At 44.9% G+C, this 19292-nt stretch overlaps 1 protein-coding gene across 3 annotated transcripts; it reads right to left on the bottom strand.

Annotated features, from left to right (window-relative positions):
• Nucleotides 1–3734: 3734 nt before the first annotated feature.
• Nucleotides 3735–18774, bottom strand: tab1 (TGF-beta activated kinase 1/MAP3K7 binding protein 1). Of its 3 annotated transcripts, none has more exons than XM_010905487.4 (12): nt 18692–18774; nt 15630–15766; nt 13887–14040; nt 13585–13671; nt 12651–12789; nt 7732–7848; nt 7510–7621; nt 6933–7077; nt 6168–6381; nt 5886–6075; nt 5131–5223; nt 3735–5031 (listed from the first exon to the last, which is right to left on the bottom strand). In XM_010905487.4, the coding sequence occupies exons 2-12, from the start codon at nt 15722–15724 to the stop codon at nt 4884–4886; spliced, it is 1494 nt and encodes a 497-aa protein (XP_010903789.1). In that variant the 5' UTR covers nt 15725–15766; nt 18692–18774; the 3' UTR covers nt 3735–4883. The 3 variants fall into 3 exon arrangements, with proteins under 3 accessions (XP_010903789.1, XP_010903787.1, XP_010903788.1); XM_010905485.4 differs by lacking the exon at nt 18692–18774 and adding an exon at nt 18513–18631; XM_010905486.4 differs by lacking the exon at nt 18692–18774 and adding an exon at nt 18513–18617 and having other exon boundaries at nt 13887–14037.
• Nucleotides 18775–19292: the final 518 nt, after the last annotated feature.

Genomic DNA, 19292 nt, shown 5'->3' with positions numbered 1-19292 from the left:
GACGCGTTACTTACACTTCACAGCCTCGGAACTAAAGCTAGACTAACGATAACAACCCGGCTATTTATCAAGAAAGAAAAAAACAGACGATAAAGCCATTCTAATGTTTTGTTTTTTTTAGCATGCAATGACTTCTGGACCCTTAACTCTTCAAACAAAAACGTTACATTATTTATTTTTGGTTACTTTTACTATAAACAATTGAAGACTGAAAAAAAATAAAGCTAATCAATAAATCTAAAAAGCAATGTCAAACTACCACCTTCTGCCACAAGGCTCACCTTCATGTACAATTCATTCAGAACATCTGTTAAACATTTTCTACGACCTGTACTTCTAAGATATTCAGAAAAGTGGTCGTTTCCATGTATTGAAACACCTTTTTCATGGGTATTTTATTTTTACTGTTTTCCACATTGTATAATAATAGGGAAGACATTGGAACTATGATATAACTCATGGAATCATGTATTAGCCAAGTGTTAAACAGATCAAAATTCTTTTCATATAGTACTTCCTTCAAAGTAGCCTCCCTTTGCCTTCATGACAGCTTTGCACACTCTTTTCATACTCTCAACTAGCTCCATTAGGTAGTAACCTGGAATGCATTTCAATTAACAGATATGCCTTGTTAAAGGTTAATTTGTGGAATTTCTGTCCATCATTACTTAGACAGAACAGTTCAAGAAGTTCAAAGAATCTTCAAGTGCAGTCGCAAAAACCCTCAAGCACTATGATGAAACTGGCACCCGTGATGTCCACTACAGGAAAAGAAAACCCAGAATGAACTGTGCCGCAGAGGATACATTTATTATTTAGCAGCATCAGAAATTGGCAATTAACTGCACCTCAAATTTGAGCCCAAATAAATGCTCAGAGGAGACTGTGTGAATCAGACCTTAATGGTTGAATTTCTGCAAAGAAACCACTACTGAAAGACACCAATGAGAAGGGCCTTGCCTGGGCTAAGATATGAGAAATGAACATTAGACTGGTGGAAATCAGTCCTTTGGTCGAATGAGTCAAAATGTTAAGATTTTTGGTTTCAACTGCCATGTCTTTGTGAGACACAGAGAGACTGGTTGGATAGTCTCCTTTATGGGTGGTTCCCACTAAAGCACGGAGGTGGTGTGATGGTGCTTTGCTGAAGACCCAGTTTGTGACTAATTTATAATTCATGGCACACTCAACCAGCAGGGCAACCACAGCATTCTGTAGTGATACGCCTTCCCATCTGGTTTGTGCTTAGTGGGATTATCATTTGTTTTTCCAACAGGACAATGACCCGAAACACACCTCCAGGCTTTTTAAGGGCTATTTGATGAAGACGGGGAGTGATGGTGCTGCATCAGATCACAAAACCTCCACCCAATTGAGATGGCTTGGGATGAGTTGGACCGCAGAGTGAAGTATAAGCAATCAACAAGTGCTCAGCATAAGTGGAAACAAGACTGTTGGGAAAGCATTCCTGATGGCTACCTCATGAAGCTGGTTGGGAGAATGCCAAGAGTGTGCAAATCTATCGTCAACGCAAAGGGTGGCTACTTTCAAGAATCTAAAACAAATTAATTTTGAATAAACACTTTTGGTTACTAAATGATTCCAATGTGATTGTATAACAAATGTTTAGGTACAAACCTTTGACTGATACTGTGTGTGTATATGCAAACAGTCGGGTATATACATATATATATATATATATATATATATATATGTGTGTGTGTGTGTGTGTGTTTATGTGTGTGTGTGTGTTTATGTATTTGGACATATGACTTCAATTTCAGTACAGATAAGGGTAAACTAATTTAACAAAACAACCCTGCAAAAATAACACTTTTCAATCATGTACCGAAGTAAACAGAAAAGCAATTTCCTTGGGCAGAAAACATAGTACCTTAATCATCCCATCAGTTGGCAAATGATTAGAAAATAACAGAGTAACTCCTGCCTCACAAAATACCAACTGTTGGTAAAAAAAAATAAAAAATACGTATCAGAATTGGGCTCCTCCCTCCCTGCAAAGGAGTCAGAACCAGTCAACCTCCTGGGTCAATTGTCAGAATCAGGCTGCAAGGACTTGGCCTGCGTGGGGGAAGATGCACGACTGTCATTTGCCAGACAACAACGGTCTTAAAAAATAAATTAAAAGACTAACCCTGTGTTAAAGAAATGCAGACTTGAAGCAGGGTGTGTACACAAGAAAAGACCCAAAAGACATCACAGCTGAGGCAGTTGGCGGAAGACTGTTTACAAGGAACGACTACATCACGTTTATCCATTAAAATAACACCAGATTGATCAGAAATACAGTGTAGACACTTGATGTTGTAAATGACTATTGTAGCTGGAAACAGCAGATTTTCAGTGGAACAATCTACACAGGCGTACAGAGGCCTGTGGAGTTGTTTTTGTTATGTTTGGATTACAACAGAACATCCGTTTATCCATATACAGGAAGTCACATTCACAGGACGTAACGCTTTGTCAAAGCTCAAGACGGTAATAAACCAACGGGCTTAAAGTACGGTGTTGTGTATTCTGGATTGCCATGTCTATAAATTAGAGGTGATAACTGAGATCGATGAATATATCAGACAACTTTGCTGCAGTGCTTTTAAATAATAAAAGCTTCTCTTTCTCCCTTGATTTTCGAACGAGTACGTTCTTACTTTAGTAACCTCTATACATATTAAAGGCTGCATTCTTACAGGCCCAATACCACGCCATCACTCCTGTGTTCTAATGACATTGTGTTTGCTAATCCAAGATTATCATTTTAAATGACTAATTGATCATTAGAAAACCCTTTTGTGGTTCACCACTGCAAACTGTTGTGCCTGGTTAAAGAAGCAATAAAACAGGCCTTCTTTGGACTAGTTTAGTATCTTCAGCATCAAAGTTTTTGGGTTCGATTACAGGCTCAAAATGGCCAGACACCAAGAACTTTCTTCTGACACTCATCAGTCTATTCCATTCATGAGAAACTAAGGCTATTCCAATGCGAGAAGTTGCCAAGAAAACGAAGATCTCTTCAACAATGTTTACTACTCCCTTTAAAAAACTGCACAAACTAACCAGAACAGAAAGAGCAGTGGGAGGCCCCGGTGAACAACTGAGCAAGAGGGCAAATACATTGGTGTTTAGTTCAAGAGGCACCACACAGGTCCTCAACTGGCAGCTTTATTAAATAGTACCAGCAAAACACCGGTCAGTGTCAACACTGACTGTGGGATGCTGGCTTTCTAGGCAGAGTTTCAAAAAAAGCCATATCTCAGACTGGCTAATAAAAAGAAAAGATTAAGACGAGCAAAAGAACAGACAGTAGAGAGAGGAAGACATCTGCCTAGAAGGCCAGCATCCCGGAGTCACAGAACAAGAATAGACTGATGAGTTTCAGGAGAAACTTCCTTGAGCCTGTAATCGAACTCCCAAACAATGATGCTGAAGATACTGCACAAGTGTAAAGAAGGCCAGTTTTCTTGCTTCTTTAATCAGCCCACAATTCTTCAGCCGTGCTATCAAAATCGCAAAAGGGTTTTCTTATGATCAATAAGCCTATTAAAATGATAAGCCAAGGACATTTAAAAGTGACCCCAAACATTTGAACGGTACTTCCAGGAGATTTATTTTGTTTGGCATGTTGTTTAAAATTTCTTTGGTGCTATTTGCTAGCAAAACAATACACTTGTCAAAGGGTATAGTTACTTCCTTTTCCTCAGAATAATTGACACAAATAAGCCTTAGGCTACTTTACTAAAAAAAAAAAATTGTCTGACAGAACAGTTGCATTTGAAGTGTGAGAAGGCATTAGGACATATGCACAAACAGGTCTGTCTAGTGGCTCGTTGAAAGACAGTCCGATAAAGTTTTGCCCCAGTGCACTCAATTTAAACTAGGAACCTTGAAGACAGTTCCTCTCTAGTTCATAATAATTAATAATTAGGTTTGCGTTTTGAACATTTTGGCAAAACATCAGAATTGGGCAGCTTCAACACAGCCTAAGATCAGTTAATTAGATTTACTTATTTGGGTGAAATGTAACAACATTTCCGCAACTTTTTCAACCGCTGTCCAGGAAAAAAGATAACACTAGAAATTAAAAAGACTTTGAAGTCGAAAAGATCCCAAAGACGTCACAGAAGTTAACTTTTGTTCTATAGTTTACTTTTACAAGGCACTACTTCCAAACAGACAAAACATACAGACATCATTTATAAAGCATACCCAAACATTTATAAGTCCAGGTTGGGGTTGAAGTCCATTTCAATTTCAGCCCAATCAGGAAACACACAGATTCTCTTCAAACCTAGTAGGAACATTTTGGAACTGGAATGAAAAACTGTCTAAACCTGGTGGAATTTAAATGAAATTGACCCTAAACGGGAAGCACACATATTACAACCATACTTAAAATAATCGTAAGATGATTTTATGACTATAAAACCAACTAGCCACATGTCATCCGATCACCTGCCCTCCTTACCCAACTTGTAAAGAGAGGGAGTGAAGGTGAAGAGAGCGAAAAAGAGGTACAAGAACATCATGGTGAGCTCCATCCACTCGACGGCTCTTTCCCGTCAAGCTGTACACAGCCCTTAACCACGGATCCATCGCCCTCCCTCCCTTCCTTCCCTGCGCCCCCCTGCAGCCGAAACACAGGAGCTCTGGTCTATCCCACACGGGTGTAAGCAGTGAAGTCCACTCAGGCAGATCAGGGGGTCGCCCACACCGTCCGCCTCTGTGGCAGCCCATCAGTTTTAAAGAGCACAATGAACGTGGATGGAGGATCTCATCCCCACCGACAACAACCCCCCCCCCGCCCAACCCCTCATGTCCTCGAGTTACTTCGTGCTTCTGCATCCAAGACACGACTGACTTTCACCTCACTGGGGTCCCAGCCCAGCCGACGACCCCTGTGACCCCAGGACGTCGCTGTGGTCCGAGCCCCACAGGCGGTAGAACTGGGTGAAGTCCACGTAGGGAGGGACGCGGCCGGTCTCGTCCGGCTGGGACGCCTGGCTACCCCTCTGCCTGGAGCGAAAAAGGACAGAGGACAACTTCAGGCATGAGGACGGAGGCGAGTTGAGTTTCTCTCGGGAAGAGGCGAGTCGAGTTTCTCCTTCCACCCACCTGAACAGGCTGCCGCCGTCCCCTGAGGAGGAGCTGGAGCTTTGAGTGGCCTGGGTGTTGGTGCCGGACTGCAGGGTGGCAGTGGGGCTCTGTCTGCAGGGGGGGTCGGGGGTAAGGACGGGGGACAGGATTGGCGAGAGGGGGCGAGGGGGAAGAGGGGAGAGAAAGGGCTTGTTCAGGGACTGTAGGATGTCAAGGGAAGAACAGCGCACGGCGTTGCACGGACGGGGTTGGCTAGAGGGGTGACGGCGGGGAGGGAGGGAGAGATGGGAGATGGAATGGAACACGTCGGTGGAGACACCAGGGGGACGATTCAGAGAATGAAGACGGCAGAGAGAGAGGCAAGCGGACGAGAGGGATGGGAAATTAGGAGGATGTCAGGATGACAGGAAGTGGAATGAGAAGGAAAATAATGAGGAAGATGAGGGGAGGAATGAGGAGGAAGATGAGGGGAGGAATGAGGAGGAAGATGAGGGGAGGAATGAGGAGGAAGATGACGGGAGGAATGAGGAGGAAGATGACGGGAGGAATGAGGAGGAAGATGACGGGTAGAATGAATGACTGACCCAGAAGCTGCATGCACAAGCCTTAAACAACATGATCATTACTGCATGACCATTTCCTGTGCTCGCCCAAACAAGTACAGGAAATGGGTCTCTGGGAATAAAACCCCACTGGCATTGGAACCCACTGAGAACGGACCAGAGCGGAACATCACCCCCCCCCCCCATGTCATTCAAACCCAGGAAATGTACCCCGGTGTAGGGGTGCCCTCGTCCAGGGTGGAGGCCGTGTTGGTGCCCTCGTCCAGGTTGGAGGCTGTGTTGGTGCCATTGGTCAGGGTGCCACCCTGAGAGGGCATGACCAGGGAGAGGGTGACGCTGGTCTTACTGGTGCTGCTGGGGCAGTTGGAGTATGGCACCGACACTGGGTAAATACGACCCCCTGGACCAAACACACACCGAGAGAGACAGGCACGTCTTAATGACGGATGAGGGTGTGTGTGTGTGTGTGTGTGTGTGTGTGTGTCTACACACCCTGCGTGGGTGTGAGCGCCCCGTCCGCCAGTGTGTAGTTGAGTGTGCGTATCAGCAGGGTCATGTCTTCGTGCCGGGAGCACGCGGCGGCCCTCTGTCTCCCGGACGCGTACACATCGTGGTGCAGCCGTTTGACCCGCTCCACCACCGACTGGGCCACGGCCTCCAGACTGCCCTGCTGGGCTAGCTCTGCCGCTACCATGGCTACCATCTCCTAGAATGGGGGGGGGGGGCAGACAGCAGGTTATGAGGACCGAGGAGAGAAAAGATTGAAGGCTGGGAGGGTGGTATGGGACGGCCAGAGGGAAAAAGAGAAAAAGGGATGAAGGCCAGTGCGCTGAGAGAGAGAAAAAGGGATGAAGGCCAGTGCGCTGAGAGAGAGAAAAAGGGATGAAGGCCAGTGCGCTGAGAGAGAGAAAAAGGGATGAAGGTCAGGGGGGAGAGTTAGAGAAAAAGGGATGAAGGTCAGGGGGGAGAGTTAGAGAAAAAGGGATGAAGGTCAGGGGGAGAGTTAGAGAAAAAGGGATGAAGGTCAGGGGGGAGAGTTAGAGAAAAAGGGATGAAGGTCAGGGGGGAGAGTTACAGAAAAAGGGATGAAGGTCAGGGGAGAGAGCTAGAGAAAAAGGGATGAAGGTCAGGGGGGAGAGGATAAGGGATGACACAGTAGGGAAGGGGGGGATGGTGAACTACTGGTATGTTGAGCAACTTCTGAAACAAAGCTGACAGATTAGTCTAGTAGTTGATGAGTTACATGAACAGACCCACCTGATTGGCTTGTTCTGGCCCATGGGCGGCCTCCAGTGCTTTAATAAGCCCCTCTGACATGAGCAGCAGAAAGCCCGTCACACCTTCTAATGGTTGGCTGGCTTGGATCTCTGGCTCTGCTATGATTGGCTTGCTCTTGGCCGCACTAATATTTAGTGGGTGGGCACAGAGAAGACATTTTCACATAATCATAGAAAGACAGGATGTTAACTTCACATAGAATGCAACCAAATATTTATCAGGAGTGTTTTTCCACTTGAAGTCCCGGCACTCAGAGAGTAAAACAGAGACACTGGGCATGTAGAGTTCTAGGCGTGTGCGTGTGTGTGGTTAACGTAATTTCGAGGTCCTCAGCTCCTTGATTCTAGGCCTGGTGCAGGCCTCCACAAACAACATAATCACTGTCTGTGTCTGTGATCACCTGAGCGGGTCTATGTCTGTGATCAGCTGAGCGGGTCTATGTCTGTGATCACCTGAGCGGGTCTATGTCTGTGATCACCTGAGCGGGTCTATGTCTGTGATCACCTGAGCGGGTCTATGTCTGTGATCACCTGAGCAGGTCTATGTCTGTGATCACCTGAGAAGGTCTATGTCTGTGTAGTTGTATTTAACCCGGTAGTCGCCGATTCTCCTGGTACTGCTCTGACCAGCGATCACACCAGCTTGACGCAGTCGAGACACGTCCAGACCTGGAAGAGAGGAGAGGATGAAGATGGAGGAGGGACAGAATGGTAGCGTCTGTTCCACCTAGTCTCCTCGGTCCATCTTATGAGTGTGTGTTGTGTGTGTGGACTCTCACCCAGCCCGGCCAGTCTCTGAAGCTCGTCCTCGTTTTCTGTAGTGTGGGGCCGTCCGATCTGGAGCACCTGGTTCTGCCCGTCGCTGGCCGACTTACACAGCAGGGCCCGGTTGGTTCCTGGACCGCAATCGAACCCGGACGCAAACATTAAACCAGCGATTCTCAAACCTCTCCCGGTGGCTCAAGCCATTCCACGTGTTCGATTTACTTCAGAGCCAGGCACGCCTGAATCAACGTGTTAACTAATCATGAATTCAGGCGAGCAAGTTCAGGGCTGCAGCTGAACTGTGACATGGCTGGGGGAACCCCAGGAGAGGTTCGGGGGACCACTGTGTCAGAACACAACCACAACAATATGATGTCCACCTCCTAGAGGACTTACACACCAGGGCCCAGCTAGAACACACAACCTAGAACCAACAGCATGGCCATGAAACAACTGCTAGACAACAACTCGCAATGCTTTAAAAAGTTTTCTGAACCATTCACTTTCTCCTCGTTTTTGTTGTGCCGTCCACACACACACACACACAATGATCAAGCAAAAATATGGTTATAGACATTTGTGAAAATTGCACAATTATTGCATAAACAGTGTTTAGCAGCAATCACTGTTTTAAGTCTTCTTGGGTATGTTTCTACTAGCTTTGAAAGGATTTCCTTTGCACAGATTTCCTGGATTTCTCCCATTCTTCTTTGCAGCTTCTCTTAAGCTCTGTCAGACTGTACGGCGAGCATTGTTGAACTGTGACCTTCAGGTCTCCCCACAGATGTTCAGTGGGGTTCCAGTTCAGGCCACTCAACGATTTTAACAGACTTGTCCCGGCTGTGTTTCTTTGTCATACAAAAAGATACATCTTCGACCCTAGTATGAAGTCCCGTTCTCTCTGAATCAAGCTCTTAAAGGACCACTCTGTACTTCGCTCCATTCATCTCCCGTTCCCTGGCTCTGATAAGCATCCCGACGATACTACGAACATCGTGGTTCACCGTTGAGAAGGTATTAGCCAGGTAATGAGGTGCCTTGTTTTCACCAGACGTAGCACTTGACGTCTTTCTTTCAGATTCTTCCATCTCTGCAGAGAAAGTTCTGTTGGGTTCTTGGCCACCTCGCTGACCAAGGCCCTTCTTGCCCTCTTAGATAGATTGGCTGTACAGCCAGCTCTAAGTAGAATCTTGACGGTTCCAAACCTCTTCCATTTCACAATGATGGAGCCCACTGTGTCCAGGGAACTTTAAATGCTATAGCATTAATGTTTATAACCTACCACAGATCTATGCCTCAACTAAATTCTGAGGTCTACAAAGAGAGTTCCTTGGTTTATGGCTTGTTTTTTTTTTCCTCTGGCATGCACGGTGAAGTGTGGGACCTTACATAGAAAGCTGTGTGCATTTCCAAATCATGTACAATCAATTGTACTTAAACAGTTCCAAATTGTTATATAGAATCATTAAAACGTTATGCTGGAGGTTACTAGCTTGGTTAGAATAATAGATTTTATGTAAGTGGATATCCTAACACTTGCTCTGCATAAGCTTTTTTATGTTAGTGGATATTTACTTGGTTGGTATAAGGGTTTTAGGTTTGTGGATATTAGCTTGGTTGGAATAATGGTTTTATGTTGGTGGATATTAGCTTGGTTAGCATAACAGTTTTATGTAGGTAGATATTAGCTTGGTTTGGTAGAACAAGGACTCGTTATGTATCCCTGGCAATGATTCCCCAACCACTATCAACCATCAAATCAGTAAAAAGCAGAAATATAACCTGACCAGAACTAAGACCACACAGCCATAAATCGGTCAGAAACTTTTTATGTCCCTCCATGGCTGTAAATTATTTACTTCTGTAATGGTTCCATTTCGTTTTCAAGGTCATCTTTTCAGGACTCTAGACAGCTGGTAAAGACTGAACATTCTCCTGCTTTACTTTTTTCTTTCTATTCCATTCATCACCCCTTTAATGGACAACCTTTTGTCCCCCAAAATACGTTATTTCTGCTCTTATTGTACCCCTTGAAAATCCCCCAAGCCCTTTTCCCCTACAGTCCCCTCTTCATGTTGTATTCGGCTACGGAATCACAATTACAGACAGGCAGCGAGACGGCTACCCATGGAGAAGAAGGACCCCCAATGGTTGGTGTAAAAGATCCATTACATTTATAGATGGATGGCCCATTGAGAGAGAGAGAGAGAGAGAGAGAGAGAGAGAGAGAGAGAGAGAGAGAGAGAGAGAGAGAGAGAGAGAGAGAGAGAGAGAGAGAGAGAGAGAGAGAGAGAGAGAGAGAGAGAGAGAGAGAGAGAGAGAGAGAGAGAGAGAGAGAGAGAGAGAGAGAGAGAGAGAGAGAGAGAGAGAGAGAGAGAGAGAGAGAGAGAGAGAGAGAGAGAGAGAGAGAGAGAGAGAGAGAGAGAGAGAGAGAGAGAGAGAGAGAGAGAGAGAGAGAGAGAGAGAGAGAGAGAGAGAGAGAGAGAGAGAGAGAGAGAGAGAGAGAGAGAGAGAGAGAGAGAGAGAGAGAGAGAGAGAGAGAGAGAGAGAGAGAGAGAGAGAGAGAGAGAGAGAGAGAGAGAGAGAGAGAGAGAGAGAGAGAGAGAGAGAGAGAGAGAGAGAGAGAGAGAGAGAGAGAGAGAGAGAGAGAGAGAGAGAGAGAGAGAGAGAGAGAGAGAGAGAGAGAGAGAGAGAGAGAGAGAGAGAGAGAGAGAGAGAGAGAGAGAGAGAGAGAGAGAGAGAGAGAGAGAGAGAGAGAGAGAGAGAGAGAGAGAGAGAGAGAGAGAGAGAGAGAGAGAGAGAGAGAGAGAGAGAGAGAGAGAGAGAGAGAGAGAGAGAGAGAGAGAGAGAGAGAGAGAGAGAGAGAGAGAGAGAGAGAGAGAGAGAGAGAGATACACACACACGCTCCAACACACACACGGTCAAACAAGTGCCTGCCAGAACGCGCTCACAGCCACACACAGACAGACACACAAAGACACACAGACGTCTGGGCGGAATGGTCAGGAAAGAGCATACAAAACCTATTGTGATAAACCGATGAGAAATGATTATGAAACCGGGTCTGGTTGTAAGACGCCCCTCCGCGGGGAATGTCTGGGTGTGCGTGTTTCATTTCAGAAATCTCTTTCTGGCTCTTGGCTATAATTCTCATTTCCAACCGGAGTGGTCTGGCTTCTACACTCTTATGAAATTACATAGAAATGTTGTTTTTCCCCCTGTCTCCACTCTCCAGGCGGGGGGGGGGGGGGGGGGGGGGGGGGGGGGCGGGGTCGGAGCTGTTGTTTTTTCCCCTCCGTCTCTGCTCTCCGGGCTGGGGGGGCGGGGCCCGGGGCGGGGCCAGAGACACAGCTGTTGTTTCAGGGACGCGTCGCGGGGCAGGAGGGTTGAATGAGACACGCTGGCATGCAGGGTATCATTTCTAACATGTGTGTTTCTGCACTTCATTTCTAACATGTGCTTTGAATCACAGCGGCACATGTAATTGGAACACGTGCGTTTCGAAAAAAGGTCACCGATTTGAAATCGGAACCTGGAGGATGACAGTTCTGCGTTTTCCTCGTCTGCATTTCTCACTGCACAGTGCGTGTCTCACGCCATCTACACATCGATGTATTTGTTTTGTATTTTAACGGTCTTTTAGAAATAACCGTATTGTGTTTGATACCTCTTTCATGGCCGACCTCGGTGGAAAAGTTACCCGGGAGAATGGCTAACTACTCACTATCAGTGATGACGGGGAGCCTTTTAGGTCCCCTGTTCAGTTTTTTGGCCAACGGTGAGTCGTTTACCATAACTCACCAGGATTATTCAGAATCAAGGTAGCACCTGAAATCAGCAAGGCCAGGTCAGACAGGAACCCTGAGGGGGTCATTGGTCAGCGACGCATCAGCTGACGTTGTGATCGCTCCAATCACAGTATCTGATTTAATACCAGTTAATCCTCGGGTTGCTCCGTTCCGATGTGCAACGGGCACTTGGAGAGGCCTTCAGATGCCCTGATGTTAAACTGCAGTTTTTGGAGTTTCCTGTGATCACCTTGCAGCCTGTGTAGACTGACATAAGTCGTCCTGATCTGGAAATGTCTCCAACTGTAGGTGAAAGGTGGATAGGGGACTGATGTACCCGCTTGGAAATGGCTTTGAAACCCCTTCCAGACTAATTGGCGTCAAGAAACTTTCTTCTCAAGGCTTCAGATAGGTCTTTTGATCTTGGCATGAGGTTTTTCCGCACACCCATATGGTTAAGACCAAATCAGACAACGTTTCCAATCTTAGTGGAAGCTCCACCCTCTTCGTTAAAGTTACTCATTTAACATACTCTTTCATGATTTTCTTATAATTAACATTTGTTTTGGGGCACCTTCTTTAACTTTTAGCCATTTTATGTGATGATAAAGGTAGGGGTGTACTAACTTTTTCACAAAAAGGAAATTGCATTTCTATTCATTTTATTTGCATAAAGGGTTTCAAAGTTCACATTTGGTAAATTGGGTTCCCTTCCTCAATCAATAGGGTTGGAATTTAGATTAAATCTCCCCCCAATAAAAGGAGCACTTTCCAGGGGATGTACAGAATATTTCAAATGACCACATAATGTACGATTCATTTACATTGGAAATACAACTGCATCCAACCACTGTGTATGCTCTCAGGTCGGATGTGTTCTTTGTGCTCCAGGAAAACAGGACTAAATACCTTACATGTCACTATGTTAACACACATTCTGTGAATCTATCAAAACATTGTACGGTTCCCTAACGCGAGGGGAGAACGTGCGGTCGTCTTTAAACGGTTCCCCTGGTACTCGACACGAACGAAAGCCGACAGAGCGCTTAAAAGCTCGCCGTCTTTGTATCAAAGTGCCGGCGTTCAAAGCCGAGACGAGCGCGGTTCGGCGTCGCTGTGTGCGCCCGTGTCTGTCTGTTACCTACCCACGTTGGCGATGTAGAGCCTGCTGTTGAGTATCAACGCCACCACAGCCATGGCTCCTCCAGACACCTCCTGCTCCAGTTCCTTTAGTCTCTCAGACATCTTCTGACTCTGGGGAGACAGCTGGTGGAACGGCACTCCCTGGGAGGGCGGGAGAAAAGGCAGGAGGTGAACGGGAGAGCGAGGAGGGGAAAAAAGGTTCAGGAAGGCTTGTTCAAACTGACTAAACGTCTGATGTCTAGATTCCTGATCGCAACTTTCTAATATGTTTAGGCGGTAGGTTTAACCAAGATCACTCTGTAGAGGGCCTGACAGACAGGTGAATTTAGCTGAACAATTCATTGAATAAGAAACATTTTATTTAACTATTAAAGTTTTTTTTCCCCCTCGCATCACCAACTCATCAAATCCACGCAGCCCTGTGTCAAGGCAACAACCGATTCGGGAGAGCTGAACATCAGGGCGGAGTCCTTGGGTCAGATCCATGCTGACAATGCCTCAGCTAATGTCAGCTAATCACACAGTCGAGTCTCGAATCTAGAATACGGTGGACCGCTTGGTGCTATGAAGGGGCGACTCAGACCTCTGCACAAGCGCGGTGAAGTCGATTAAAGACATTTTAAACCTAAAAATGAACATACATAATTTGACAGCGATCATCTTTTCATGACTGTCGTCACTTCAGACGTTGGCTACACGGTCTTATTATTCAATTACCGTCACAGCCTGACACTATGCCAAACATTACAACCACGGTTGCCATGGAAACTATAACAGGGTAAAGTGCTGTGATTCTTAGTTCAATCATCTATGAGAGTCGGGAATTCAAATGATTGAAGGCTAACGTGCAACACTGAGACTGTAGTGTGTGTGTGTGTGTGTGTGTGTGTGTGTGAGTGCGTGTACACGCGTGGGTGGGGGGGGTATCATGCTTACCTCAGGTAGTTGAGACTGAAGACTAGCCTTCTCAGCCAGGGCGTCCATGATAGTGTCAAAGTAACTCTTCTCCACAACGTCAAACGCCTATGAGAAACAACAGGAGAAATGTTTCTATTGTTGACCCTACTGATGCAGTCAGTTATGACAACGTATGAATTACTTTGGGGCAAGACAGACAGACAGGCTAACTTGAAAACACGAAAGTGTACATCACGCGCGCACGCACACACACACACACACACACACACACACACACACACACACACACACACACACACACACACACACACACGACAGACCTGCGTCAGGATTCTGCGGACATCTGTGTCAGTTTGTGTGGAGTTGAGCTGTCCCAGTAGTAGTTCTGCTGTAAGGCACTGGGACACAAAGCTGGACACTCTGCTTCCATCGAAACCGTTAAACACACCATACAGGTACAAGCCATCCTCGCTGCTGAAGGGAAGGACAAAAACCACTAATCGGATTGGTCCAAACCAGAAAAGCCAGTTCACGTTTGATTGGTCTGATGTCAGATTCCATCAAACACACCAGCCCAGAAATTGCCAACACTGCCTCTGGTTGGACAGAAGAGAGACAACTCGTGTATTTAGTCAATATTCCTAGAAAGTGTGTGTGAACTGGACACCGTAGCACTTGAGTGACAACCCTGCTTGTGCGTTGTCTGCCTCAGATAGATCTCCAAACATGCGAAGATGTCCACTGAAAAATATCTACACATTCACGGTTGTGAACGCTTCAAACTAAAAAAGGAACAGGAAAGCCGTCTGTCCAGTGAAACTCAAGTCGCAATGGGATCCTACATTGCCAATCCGGCTTAAGGTAGAGCGCCGCTATCGCATGCAAATTGCGGTGTCAGCATTCTTCAACCGGCTTTACTCAAATCTATCAACACAGTGGATCATGATGTAGGCTACAGTAACGTTGGAATAACGTCTTCTTTACTGGTTTTCAACTGTATCCATCACAGTCGCCCAAAAACTCTCTGTTAATTGGCATTGTAGCCGTCACAACTGCTTCATCCTGTCGGCCAACGGGTTGTTTCTGAGATTTTGGTGTAGATACTTTAAGAAACAGCACGTGTAGTCCTGTATAGGCCTGAGTAACAGGCACATAATGTTGATGCAATATATATATATATATATTTTTTTAAATCAGATTATCAAATGGCATGTGCTCGCTCTCAGGCTGCCCTACCAGACCGTGACAGAGATCCCCAAGGGATTAGGCTTTTTAGGGAAGAGACAGTAGTCCTGCCTGTCACGCGCAACACCATTCCCCATTCCTGTGCATTTCACTGAGGCTGCTAGAAAACTACCCGACCACATTGAAACGTCTTCTCAAATGTGGGTCACAGGTGACAGGTGTGCGCATGACACCACCCGGGATGCTAAAGGAAGAGATAACGGCACTGTACATACTTTAACCCGCTTTGCTCTACATGAAAGCCTACAGTTAATAATCACCAGAAACTCACTACATCACTACACCGCCGCAAATAACATTTGCTTGTGAGCGCTAAGGACTTGTTTAGCCGTTTCCTTCTTCAACAGAAGTGCTGGGTCCTCTTACATTTGTATTCCAAATGAAAAGATTTCTGCTCCTGTGCTCCGCTCGGCAATGTGACCTTACAGTAACGCAGAGCATAGCGCTGTCACAACAGTCAATCAATATGTAACGGACCACTGGGGAAAACAACGACACAGCGCCCCATTACCGTAATGTGTCAGCTATATTTTATTTCCTACTTGAATTGCGACCAGCAGCTAATCTGCATTAAAAGGGGAGGTGAAAGTGAAATCCAAACACAATGCAGCAGAGTGCACTTTAATTTAATGCGCTGCAAGTCAGTGCAACGCCACTGTTCGGATTGCGCGTCTACCACTGCTCATTCGGGGGAAAATACGATTTAATGCCCACTCAAATAAATTCAGTCCTATGCGCTCCGCTGCTATTTCATGCATTTAATCATATCCAGAATCCACAGAGGAAACCTTTGAAAAAACAGGCTGAGTCTCAGTTACCTGAACCGGAAGTGCCCGTCCTCATTTGGGTGGCTCTGGGTTCCTTTCCCATCTGGTCCGTAGGTACAATTGGGGGCGGTGCCAACTCCGCACATCTGACACAGTGGTAGGTCATCTGTCCAGCTCTGATGGTCACTCTGTCCGTGATGAATAATGAAGAGTGGGGTTAGGCAGTTTGTCAGGTGTAGAGAGGCTAATAAAAGCTGACGTGTGTTTGTGTGTGTTGGGGGGGGGGGTCACACTCATATTTCTATATTATTTTGGATGACATAAATGCAAATCTGACGATACCGCAATGTCCCTCCTGCACTAGTTTGCTGTGCCGACAGTTCTTTATAGGTTGATCTTCGGTTTTAATGGGGGAGGGGGGATTTGTTTTCAGCACTTGAATGTTCCCATGGCTCTCTAGTCCCGTGGCAGCAGTCCTTCTGTATGTTGCGCAATGTTTTCAACACGAAATAGCAATAAAAGTATCAGAATAACAGTATCAATAGCGTGATTTGTGCTCAAATTCTCTAATATCATTCAAACAAGGTCTCTGGCATTTCGCAGCCCCGCAACTCATGCAGCCTAATTCTATGTTTTAGCGTTCAGACCTTCCGGTCAACCATTCAAATTAGCCACAGCCGGCCAGCTACTTCATAACAGAGACAACCCAGAGGAACCCTGGTCTCAGTCAGTCACCAAACCGAGACTTGAGCGTGAGCTCAGACTGTAGCATAGCAACGGGTAATGCCACCTCCAGGTAGGCGGGGACATCCTCTTGCGCTGAACTACCTACGTCCCAATTGGAAGCCATTCACAAACTGAGGTTGGCCAATAGCGGCTCGTTATTTTCCCTGGGATGCAATCCAGAGCCAGCGCCGGCCTACTGGCTAGGAATTCCACTACAAACTGTGGTGCGGGCTAAGTTCCTCACCGGGTCCAAGCTTTCAGCCAGCTCAATTCCAGGCGGTGTCAGAGAAGGAAGTCACATGGACACAAGCAGCCAAGCCACAAACTGTTCTTCATGCTACTGCATGGCAGGCTTGCAGCAACAGTGAGTCAAGTTCGTAACCGACAGGAACCTGCACAACTCCCACCCCAGGCCATAACTTGGAAACTGGGTTGCGAAATGACTATCAAATTCCTGCTACCCGTATATTCCTGCTACCTTTTTGCACACTCTCCAAACATGCGCGCAAGCAAGACCCGGGGTCTCCAACAGGCCAACCAAAACCTACTGGTATGAGTAAGACTAGGTAGCGATACAATTCTAAAGAGAAATTCAGTTTTTTCCACTGCAAACTGTCACAAACAAACCTGAGAAGTATTAACGGCGCCCAGACCACTACCTGCAACTATCTAATCAACACGACATTCACATTACTCCAACTTTGTTGAACCGCAGTTGAATTAGAAACACAGACCCACATGTCAGTGTGGTTCACACGTTTGGTCAAACAATTCCTAACAATAAAAAATAACTGATCTTGTGGGTTTTCAAAAATACTTTTAACCACCCACTCTCCCCAAACTGTCTTAACAGTTTTTAGTTATTGTGGGAAAGCACTTTCAAAATGTACTTAAAATAACCCCACTGGCACCACCTCTGCTTATCTGTTCGTCTTTTAAATTTCTATGTCTTAGCTTTATTATGTTATGGTCTTCTTTCCAGCACTGACCTTTAATGATAACTAATTGATTGATGAGAATGCACTTACTACTAGTTTTGTCTTTTAAAATGTAAGTCACTCTGGATCAGAGCCTCTGCTAAATTACTAAATGTGCCATATTTGTTTGTGGAATAGCTCTCCCGCCCTGTATTTACCTTTATTTGGTTGTGTGTGACACAACTCAATAACACATTGCAATGTTGTCAGGCAGTGTCTACCTGAAAACACTGCAGTGCTTTATCTCACTGCAATGTACTCATAATAAATTGATTTAATACGCTAGTTTGAACACGAAGTTTATTGAATGAAAAAATACAACAATGTGATTACATTTTTAGACATATCGCCTAGTTCTAATTCTTAACAGTTTATTAGTATGTTTGCTAATGCTAATTTAATGTATTGACTTGTGAAGCGTTCGTACTATTGTTGACCCTGGGATTCAAATGTATTGTTAGTCTTTTGAAATATTTATGAAGTGTGAGAAAGGGTATGTATTTGTTTTTGGCCAAATTACATACGTACCAGTTTAACAACCCCACTACTACTACAGTAGCTAGTAAAGAAAAAATGTCTGCAAGAAACCTAGCTAGCGGACTAGCTCTGGTGCAAGGCGTCCGGCTCATGCCTGTGGAACAACTGACGAAATACAAATTCACATTTGAAAACGAAAATTGCCTAAAGTTGTTTTTTAAGGATGTTATGGCGGTGCTGTGACAAAATCGTATGTGAATTATAGTATACTGAAGCCAATCACTTAAAACGACTCGGTGCCCTACAGTCCAAGCAAGCGCAGTTAAAGGACGCGGGTCTGGACCGGAGCTAATGTACAGTAGTCAGTACTGTAATCAGTGACAGTACTGTAGCTAGTTAGTTAACGTGTTAGCTAGTAACATAATTCTAATGAAGTGTCGATTGTGTGTACATCATCGAATATACAAGAACCTTAACCCGAAATACAGTTGCTGGTATATAATAAGTTGTTAAAACGCACTTGAAGTGTGGTATAAAGAACGCAAATGAATTTAGCCAACAATGTTTTTAGCCTCGTCGTTATACTAGCTTCCTGGCTAGCTAATGCAGTTTTGGATGCTGCTTGGCACCCCAAAACGGATGATTGACTACAGTACCTGTAGTATGGATAAATTAATGCATTCTAGTAATGTATGTAACTCACGTTTATTATAAATATGCACTTATATTAAAATTACAAATCATTTTATCTTACGCTTTGCATCCGTTGCCGACGCTGAGACGCCATGTTGGACGGAACTATTGTAACTTTGATGCACTCATGGACCTGAACATTGCGCACTTGCCTTACAATAAATTGATTATCATTTAAAACGTGCTGCAAAAATGGGATTTCTGAACTTACGTAAATCAGATGTTGACTGTATAACTTACATTTTATTATGAATATAGATCGACTCCACTGACACTGACCTTACAAGATATTTGAGGGAACATAAATGTGTCCCACGATAAAAGAAACAACATTTCCTTTATCGTAGCGTCATCATGTGGAGATTTGTTGTATGACATTTCGAATATCACGAAAGACAATAAATATTACAAATTTTGTTATCAGGACATTCGGCATTATCATCACATGAGCTTGCTGAAAATCAATTGCTCTTGTCGCAAAAAAAAAAACAGATTTCTTTTTTTGACGAAAAAGGTGTGATTGTGATTTGTGGGGAAACGGTGAATTTTATTACCGTGGCATGTGGCTTGCATGGTGTTACAGGAGTTATTTTAGTTTTAAAGCCTAAACCTGAAAGGATTTTCTGCATTGTCATAAGTTATTTTGCAATTTGACACCCTCTGTTAGAATCGATATTTTAAATGTTTGTTTCTTATAGCCTTTGTGTCACACATTTTGATGTTTCCCAAGATTGAATATGTAGAACCTTGTTCTGCTAGCACTATATTTTAATGCCCAATGGCTGTTTAGAGGACACCGACAAAAATGGGGTCATGATAAAAAAAAACTGATTAATTCTTA

Source organism: Esox lucius, chromosome 9 (assembly GCF_011004845.1).
Source record: "Esox lucius isolate fEsoLuc1 chromosome 9, fEsoLuc1.pri, whole genome shotgun sequence".
Taxonomy (NCBI): domain Eukaryota; kingdom Metazoa; phylum Chordata; class Actinopteri; order Esociformes; family Esocidae; genus Esox; species Esox lucius.
The sequence above is the reverse complement of the archived record's forward strand: the minus strand, read 5'-3'. Positions and strand labels throughout refer to the sequence as shown.